Genomic DNA, 10277 nt, shown 5'->3' on the forward strand with positions numbered 1-10277 from the left:
CTCTCAATTTTATAGGGGAAAAAAAAATTCACGTTAGCAGAGGATGGTTTCGATCCATCGACCTCTGGGTTATGGGCCCAGCACGCTTCCGCTGCGCCACTCTGCTACATTTTGCTATCGGACTCCTAGCAATATATATAGCAATACCCGTACAAACGAGGGAACGTTTAAAAAGAAAAACGGCATAATAACGTTTCAAAACTGTATGTTTTGTGTTTAACGCGAGGGGAAAATGTCCCCAGAACAACACTGAACGTGTGTAAGAGTAGACTGAGCTCCATGTTACGGTAAAGACTGTCACTGTATGAATACATGGATCAAATACCACGGAGAATAACCGCCTAATATATTAGAAACTTACCCGAGATGTGTTTATAAAAGGTGTAGAAGTCTTGAGTCAAAAGTTGCTCTCTCCACCACTTATCTAACGACATGGAAACGAAGGTGTGTACTTAAAATATTTGTAAGGCAGCCAAACATTAAAACAGATAACAGTTTTAATGCCATGAATGGTCGAGATAGATTGAGAGGTTTGAACTGATAATGTAGACCGGGGGCCTGTTTCACAAAGCAGGTTTAGTGAAAACTCTGAGTCTGTTAACCCTGAAATGAGGGAAACCTCTCGGTCATAGATTAATTAATTAATAAATGTAATACAATTTTAAATTTTTTTCTTTTATACAACGTCATAGATGCAGGGCACTTGAACGCGAGATAAAGAATGAGAAGTCATTTATGTGTGTGAAAACAGCATTATGTTGGGGATAAAACAACTGTACAGTCAAACAGGCAATATTTACTTTATGTAAAACATGATCAAAATGAGGTAATCCCATGAGATTATGCCGAGGATTTACCTGTTTGAACAATGTTTATGTTTCATCTTAAACTGCTGCCAATTGCGCTTCTCGGGATTACACCTAAATGAAATAAATGAATAGTGTACAACTCAAGTAGTTTCCCCCTGGTGAAACTACTCCGAGTTGAACAAACTAACTCAAATCAGCTGTTCTGAAACCGAAAACTCAAGAGTTTCTTATCTCAGAGTAGATCAACTCAGAGTTCAGGTTTAGACTCAGAGTTTGTTGAACCTGCTTTGTGAAACGGACCCCAGGGTACATCAGTGACAGAGATAAGCCAAAGCTGCTCATGTTTACAGTCGTGTACTAAGAACTGCATGAGGGTAAATTCAGGAACCCACAGGCCACTGTGTTCACCACAGAGCTGCTTAGGTTGTGTCGTTTCTATCCACGTCAAACAGGGACAGTGCAAACCGGTTCTGTAGGGACGACTGGAGCAGATAAATGAGACAAATGACAGCTGATCATAATATGTAAATAATATATATTTTGTATTAATTAATGCAGACAGAAAATAAACATCCTTTGGAACTTCAAAATACATTTTGAACAAAAAAGAAAGCAGATTATCAGCAGAAGAAGATGGAAAAGTGCTATTTTATAATAAAACATAATTTGACTGTAATATGTTTGCATGATTCTGGGAAGATTTCTGTTTACCTCAAGATAAAAGTGATCAATGGTATCAATGTCATTCTCCTCTCATGCATAATACGGTTTCTTTAGTGTTGCACAGCATAACAGGACGGCATTTTAAGCAGTAAATATCAACTCACATCTGAAACTAATTGCATTGGGAGATTAACTGCCAATATAATCTACAAACTTTATGTTACTAATCTGTGTCTGCAACAGAACATCACAACAGATTATTTGAGATGAGTCATCTGAATTTTGAAGCTTATAAACAAAAGAAAGGCACAGAGGTTTTAGCTGTGAGAAAACACCTCATGACATTCTCAACAAATAACTGTAAAGGTTAATCACTGCCAAGTTACTAATCTGAATTTATGAATCGAGTCCAGATTCAAATTTAAACAGCATATCATCAGTTTTTTAGTAGCTGATTTAAATTGGAATGATGTATTTGTATTCATTAAACATGTCAAATAAAGGAGTGAATCATAAACTGTCGTTTAGACGCATCCTGAGGAAATGGAAAGAATTAACTCTCATAATACTCCACAGTGGTTAGAATCCATTAATGTTCTGTCATCCAATTAAAATGTTTTTTTCAATACATTGAAAGATTTAAGTGGCAAATGTTAAGCAGTACGAACAAACAGGAATTGGTCAAAATAAGAAACTATTGTGGCTTGTGTCGAAAAACGAATACACACACACATTCAGTAGAAGCCTGTTGAATAATAAAAAAAATCAACTGGATTGAATTCAAAATTAACCCAACCTTGACAATACAAGGTTAATGTTTAAATCTTGTCACTGATGGAGGCAGTTGGTCATCACACTTGCACATTATGCAGTATAGAGAAATTATCCTTATAGAAATTTAAGGCATCACATCTTGGAGGCTTCTGGACGGCTGTACACATGCACAGAGTTCTGAGGAAGACAAAGTGGGACAAGAGAGATGAATTAATAAGGTTGTCAATGAATTATTACATGATTGAAAGACACCTGGTCAATGGACTAACTGTCTATGAAATAGCATCAGTGTTTGAGGTCCAATAATAATCTCGATTGACGTCTGAAGACATTTTCTGACATGACGTGGAGGAGATGAATGCTACACTTGACACCGGTTGGAAACTTTATGTTCAGCCGGACTGGATCTGTGCTTACCTTCTGACTCTCTGCAGTGAACTTGTTGAGAAGGGTCTGAACCCTGCTTCCATAGTCAGGATGGACATCCTTCAGGTTCTCAACCTGCAGAACAATGAAGTATGAAAGCATGTAAAGAGCTATTTCATGCTAAAGTGTGAGCACTATTTTTCACAGAAGGTTTTGCTTGATGTGTGCAGGATAGATGATACTGAACTTCAGAGATCACTTGGTTTGGACTCACCATACGTTTCTGGATGAAGAGCTGGGCTCCCTTCAGTGCCCCAGCCATATTCTGGCAAAGTCTCTGACGCTCCTGTTCGTTCAACACCTGGGTGTAGAAGGTACGAACCTGCAATCAAACACAGAGACAAATATTATTCGATTATACCAATAAAAGCCAATGAGGCCACCAGCAAACTGGAGTAACACTAGTATGAATAGAGTCATGCTTCTTCTTCCTTTTTTCGCTATTTTCAGTTACAGACAGGAAACATACAGTGTGTCTGACAAAAACAGCTGCCTGCTGAACCTTAAAACAAGTTGCAAGAACAGTGAAGTGAATCAAAACAGTATATTTCGGAAACTCAATTCAATTGTGAAGAATTGAATGACTGGGAGATAATTTAATTCTGGCTTGGTATTATAACCCTCCCATTAGAGTAATGGATGAAGAGTTATGGATGAGACTTGATCAGTGTCGGGTGTCGGGTTTTAGTCGGGTTGGATCAATATGCTGGCATCTGAGAATTCAAAAGTCATTAGAATAGTGTGGAGACATATTTACCTGTGTAACATTATCTTCATCTCCACTGTTGTAACGAGCAACATCTGAAGACACGTTGAACTTGGACTCCACACAATGAGGCTGACACTCTGGGGCACTGAAGCTGTTGGGGAAGTAGTTTGGAGCACCACCTAGAGGCCACACAGACCAAGAACAAGATTAAAATCTGTAATGTCCATCCATCTATTATGGCTAGTCGCCAGTTCATTGCAGGGCCACATACAGAGACGATCGACCATTCACTCTCACATTCACACCATGGTCGATTTAGAGTATGTGTTGTATTTATATTTGTATAAAATTAAGAATTAAGCATTTGTACCCCTCTCATAATATCTGCACAAAGAAACACACAGTGTGGACGACAGCTTACCTTGGTTGTCAAACATACACATGGGGCCATCACGCTGGTAGTTGGCCACACGGGTTCTGAAGGGGCAGTTGACTGGGATCTGAAGGTAGTTGGCTCCCAGTCGGTGTCGATGTGTGTCCGGGTAGGAAAAGAGTCGACCCTAGTCATAGATATGAGAGAGAAAGGAGCAGTGGTGAACTGTGGGTCTCTGTGCTGCCAAACAAACACTGCACATTAAAGGGCAGTTTTGCAGACTCTTCTGTAATTCCAGTGGAAGGCAGAGTGAAAAGCAGGCCGAGAAAATGCAATAAAAAGTTGCAAAAAATCAAAACAGCTGAGCAGAGATTCTGTCTCTAAATTCTCACTTCCATACAGCTGACCAAGTATAGCAAGAAGTGGCTGTTAATGTCCAATATGTTAGGTTAATTAACAGGTTAAGTTAAAAAAAACAAAAACAACTTGGCTTGTTTTGAATTTTAACCCTGAAGGAAAATATCTAACCTTGGGTGATATGGAAATATCTCACTGAGATGGCTGAACGTTCATTACATAAATAAAATAGTTAACAGGTAACAGGTAAAATGAGGGCAGTAAATCACAGATTTAGAAGTATCTGGTCACTTAGCATCATGTGTTGTGATGTTACCTGAAGCATTTTGTCGGGGCTCGGCTCAATGCCTGGTGGCATGTTACTTGGGTCAAAGGCCAGCTGCTCCACCTCTGCAAAATAGTTGACTGGGTTCCTGTTGAGGACAAGTTTTCCCACGGGGATCAAAGGGTATTCTTTATGGGACCAAACCTGAAAGAGAAAACTCCATTAGCTGAAATAAAAACCTAAAACAAACACCCAGGAAAGCATTATTTGATATACAAAACCCTTTCTAATGTCACATTTATATTACGATTCACAATTTAACATTCAAACTGATTGATCACGTATGATGCAAGTCTCAGTCATAATTGCTATACTTTGAACCTACAAACACACTTTTAAACATTAACATTTTAATGCAAGAAACACGAGGGACATATGGTCTGATTGTGTAATGTGTGTTTTTATAACCACTGTTTTTTTTTTATAGCTTTATAACTCTGGGAGTTGTTGTACCTTGGTAAGATCGAAGGGGTTGAACTGGAACTTCTCCGCTTGCTCAAAGGTCATGACCTGGATGAAAAAGGACCAGGACGGGAAGTTGCCATTGGCAATGGCATTAAACAGGTCTCCAATAGCATAATCCGGGTTGCTGGATGCCAGCCTGTCTGCCTCCTCCACTGACATATTCTTTATTCCTTGATCGGTCTAAAATAAAATACACACAAAACAAAACATTATTAGGAAACTGCAAAATCCTAAGAGGCACAAAGTTAACTTGAGGCTCAACTGACCTTGTAGTGGAACTTGCAGTAGACATGTTCTCCAGCAGCATTGACCAGTTTGAAGGTGTGTGAGCCATAGCCGTTCATGTGACGGAAGCCATCGGGCAAACCTCGATCACTGAACAGGAAAGACACCTGCACAGGGGACAGAAGACAGAAGATAAATGTCATGTTTTTCTTAATATTCCATGGTCTCCAAGAACAGCCACAGGCTCAGCAGCAGCAGCAGCAGCTACCTGATGTAGACTCTCAGGCCTCAGGCTCCAGAAGTCCCACACCATGTCAGGATCTTTCATGTGGGTTTGTGGATTTCGCTTCTGGGAGTGGATGAAGGATGGGAACTGCAAGGAATCAAAGGAATATGTCAGCATAATATGTATCAAACTTGATTTACAGTTGCAAAATGCTGCGAAGCATAGAAAAGTGTTTCGAATCAGGTATAATTTACATCATTTAAAAGAAAAATGATCCTATATTAATTTGCATGTTATAGAGAAAAATACAGACACTGTGTGTTCATAATCTACTGAAAGAAAAATAATTCCTGGCTTCCAGATGTCTTTTGCTCACTCACCAGCATGGCATCACGGATGAAGAAAATGGGGGTGTTGTTGCCCGTCAGGTCCCAGTTTCCATCATCAGTGTAAAACTTGACGGCAAAGCCTCTGGGATCCCGCACAGTGTCTGCTGATCCCGATTCCCCAGCTAAATGTAAATGAAAACAAGGTTGTAGTGACGAAAATTGCAATCTCAGTAATTAATAAACGCAGAGAAGAATAACAGAACCAGACAAACCAGAGGTACTATAGTAATGGAAAATGAACGATACAGTGGAAAAGTGGTGTTATGATGTATTCAGAGCTGCAAATTGTGATCAAATAACTCAGGAGGTGAATGTAAACAGCCGTAACCAACACAAATATTTAAATCTTTAACAGTTTACTGCTGTCCAACTTTCAACAACACAGTTTCACGACTGCAGCAAACATTAGCAAAACAAACAATAAGGTTATTCTTACCCACAGTGGAGAAGCGGACAGCGATAGGTGTGATCTTGCCGGGATGCTCAAACACCTTGGCCTTGCAGTAGCGGCTGATGTCATGAGTGACCTCAAAGTAGCCAAACGCCCCTGCATCATGGAGGAAATATAATACAGGCTTCTTTGTTTATATCACTTTAGACAGGCCTGGTTTAAATATTTCTAGCCTATTTCTCTGCTTGAATGGGTAATACTTTGTGTCCCCAGCCCTCTACGGAGTAGGCCAATGAAAACAAACTGTTGCAGCACATAAAAAATACTGAGCTAGCAACAACTTCTTTTTCTTGCAAACTATTAAATAAGTTAAAAATTTAACCTACAAATACTGCATCAGGATACAAAGCAGTTAGTTTCAGCTTACAAGGAATCGGGCTGGATACTGAACCATAGTCAGACACTGAATATTTATTCTTCCAGTACGGCTACTCAGGGTATTACTACAGAGTACACTGTAATAATACACTGTATTATTCTTTTGTAAGTTGGCCTGAAAGCTAGGTTGACTTATCCAGTATCATCAGTGTTTACTAAAGGTGGTGATGAAAGAAACAACACTATTCTTCTTGCAAACAAAAAGTTACAGTTGTGTAACTCACATAGTCGATCTCTGCCTATTTAAACTGGTAACTGCACACTCACCTGCTCCCTTGGCATGCACCACTCTCTCTGGGATCCGTTCCCTGTCAAAGTGGGCCATCTCATCTGTGAAGACCACATCTTGGACCAGCAGAGGTCCCCTGGGCCCTGCTGTCTGCAGGTTCAGCTTGTCCCCAACAGGATGACCAGCCCCTGTCGTCAGTGTGTCTGGCCGCTGATGTTATCGAAACAAACAAACTCACTTGCCTTACTTGCTTTTTAAATAATTTTAATAGTCAATGTACATTCATAGATGTGAAAATGCATGTTTATTACCTGTAACCTTTACCACAGTGTATTATTCCGCACTACTACAACTGTGGCTTAACAAGTGCACTGATCTGTAGTGCAGATTAGAGAACATTCTGGAGCACAAGTGTGTTTCAGTAAGTGTCAGGTTAAGTAATTTTGGGCATTGTTTATTCCTAAGAGTGTAATATTTGATCACAAGGAGAAACATATGTAGGCAAGAAAAAATTAAATCACTGATTTCTAAAGATATAATAAGGTGCACTTGTTGTTATTACGGCGCAGTCTGTTTTGCATGAGTGTTGTTGGCAGCAGCATGCAGAACACAGCAGGTGTTGTGTACAGCTGTACAAACAATATACTTGGTAAAATAATAATTAGAAGCAGAACTTTCACATGAACATTAAGTGGTTGAACTGGACGTGACTTAATGACCCCGGTTGTTTTCTCTGGTGATTACACAACGAACAAGGTCGAAGTTCAGCTGCAGACCAAATACCCTCCTTCTTATCGCTGAAATCTTTCCTTACTTACATAAAGAACAAGCACGTTGTTGTTTTTTTTAACCCACAAATTAACAGAATATATAAGTATTAATTTGGCTTGTAACGTTAGTGAGCGACTGTTGTTTTGCTAGTGCTCGACTGTCAGTCAAGCTAGCTTCAACTTTAGCTCGTTTACCTCAAACGACCCACTGAATCTCACCCATTTCTCCCACGAAAGACAGAGCTGCGCAGCAAAGACTCTGCACCAGCGGGAGGATAAATACACACCTGGGAGGCTCTGGTCGCCTTCCACGTCTTCATTTGGTCGGTGGTTTTATCTCTTTCGTCGGCCATCTCGACAGCTCGATGGCCAGTGCACGTCTAGAACAGGTTCTTGGATCGGGGTAAAATTCTTAGCCGTTTGCCCCAGTGACTGAGCTCGGCGAGGCTCCGCCCCTCTGCTGGCACCCATCTCCTCTGATTGGCTGAAAAGAGGAACTGACCTATTTTTGTGAGGAGGAAGCACCAAGATCGTCTATTGTTTTTACGTGATGCAGTGCTGTAGTATTATTTTGGTGCCGTTTTGTGATTCTCAAACGACCCAGTATTGAGAATCACGTGTACTGTAGAATCATGTGTCGTTAAGTCTCGACTCAAAGTTATGAACCACTCAAGTTTTACAAAAAAAAAAAGTAGTTATAATAATGCACAACCTTAATACGAATTAATAATAAAACAACACGTGGTTGCAGCCGTTCTACTGCACTGGAATAATATGACCATGACTGTTATTATACAGTAAATATTGTTATGTAATATTTACTGTATTATATTTACAGAAAAGGCCTAGAAACTATCATTTATCTGATACTAGTGCTGTCAGTTAAACGTGTTATTAACGGCGTTAACGCTAACCCATTTTAACGGCGTCAAAAAACATTTTTTATCATGCGATTAACACTCTTTTTGGCCGAGCAAACTTTGTAGTTTTTTTGTTGCAGCAACTTGTAACTTTAGAACAACTACAACACCACACCGGATATAGGTAGACTGGAAACAAAACAACAGCCACACTGCGCTCACTTGTTTGGGCTTGTGAGCCGGCCAAAGAGTATTACGCTAAAGTTACGTTTTGAGTGGATGGCGAGCGATGTGTGTTTCTCCGTGTGCAAGCGGGCTCTCCGTATCCAACGCAGCCTGGATCATTTATTCACAGCACTGCACGGACGCAAGGAAGCATGCATAATATTATAAATTGTCATGGTTAGTTTTTTTTGTCGCGTTTGTACTCTCAAACAAAGAGGAAAAGAAACTATCCATTAGCAGAGGATGGTTTCGATTCATCGACCTCTGGGTAATGGGCCCAACACACTTCCACTGCGCCACTCTGCTACATTTACAGCTAATACATCTCTAGTACACCAACTTATACATGGTCGTAATAGATTGAGATGTTTGATTTGATAATGGAGACCAGGAAACATCCATCAGTGACAGAGATAAGCAAAAGCTGTTCATGTTTACAGTCGTGTGCCAAGAAACTGCATGAGGGTAAATTCAAGAACCCACGGGCCACTGTGTTCACCACAGAGTATCTTAGGTTGTGTCTATATCATGAGAAACCTGAAGCTCAACTACGTTTTTCACTTTTTTATCCACGTCAAATAGTCAGTGACAGTACAAACCTGTTGTGAAGGGGCAACTGGAACAGAAAAAATTAGACCTATGAAAGCTGATCATAATATTCATTTGTATTAATTAATGCAGACAGAAAATAAACAACCTTTTGAACTTCAAAATAAATTCTGAACCAAAAGAAAAGCAGATTATCAGCAGAAGAAGATGGAAAAGTGCTATTTTACAATGAAACAGAATTTAACAGTAATACCTTTGCTTGATTCTGGGCAGATTTCCGTTTACCTCACAGCTTAACAGGACAGCATTTTAAGCAGTAAATATCATCTCACATCATAAACTAATTGCATTGGGAGATTAACTGCCAATATAATCTACAAACTTTATGTTACTAATATGTGTCTGCAACAGAACATCACAACAGATTATTTGAGATGAGTCATCTGAATTTTGAAGCTTATAAACAAAAGAAAGGCACAGAGGTTTTAGCTGTGAGAAAACACCTCATGACATTCTCAACAAATAACTGTAAAGGTTAATCACTGCCAAGTTACTAATCTGAATTTATGAATCGAGTCCAGATTCAAATTTAAACAGCATATCATCAGTTTTTTTAGTAGCTGATTTAAATTGGAATGATGGTGTATTTGTATTCATTAAACATGTCAAATAAAGGAGTGAATCATAAACAGAGATGTTTAGACGCATCCTGAGGAAATGGAAACAATGAACTCTCATAATACTCCACAGTAGTAGTGATTATGGTGGTTATGTCATCAAATCAAAATGTTTTTTTCAATACTTTGAAAGATTTAAGTGGCAAATGTTAAGCAGTACAAACAAACATTAATTGATCAAAATAAGAAACTATTGCAGCTTGTTTCAAAAAACAAAAACACATTCAGTAGAGGCCTGTTGAATAATAAAAAAAAATCAACTGGATTGAATTCAAAATGAGCCCAACCTTGACAATACAAGGTTAATGTTTAAATCGTGTTACTGATGGAGGCAGTTGGTCATCACACTTGCACATTATGCAGTATAGAGAAATGATCTTTATAGAAATTTAAGGCA

General features: G+C 39.2%; 1 protein-coding gene across 1 annotated transcript; it reads right to left on the reverse strand.

The window, feature by feature from the left end:
- Positions 1-1338: 1338 nt before the first annotated feature.
- Positions 1339-7988, reverse strand: LOC310930186 (catalase-like). The gene is made up of 13 exons (XM_083893096.1): positions 7857-7988; positions 6838-7009; positions 6178-6288; positions 5733-5863; positions 5395-5499; positions 5168-5293; positions 4890-5081; positions 4428-4580; positions 3803-3941; positions 3430-3560; positions 2887-2994; positions 2664-2747; positions 1339-2423 (listed from the first exon to the last, which is right to left on the reverse strand). Exons 1-13 carry the CDS (start codon positions 7920-7922, stop codon positions 2379-2381), a joined length of 1563 nt encoding a protein of 520 aa, XP_083749222.1. The 5' UTR covers positions 7923-7988; the 3' UTR covers positions 1339-2378.
- Between the last annotated feature and the right edge of the window lie 2289 nt (positions 7989-10277).

Source organism: Microchirus variegatus (genome assembly GCF_963457635.1).
Source record: "Microchirus variegatus genome assembly, chromosome: 8".
Lineage (NCBI taxonomy): Eukaryota > Metazoa > Chordata > Actinopteri > Pleuronectiformes > Soleidae > Microchirus > Microchirus variegatus.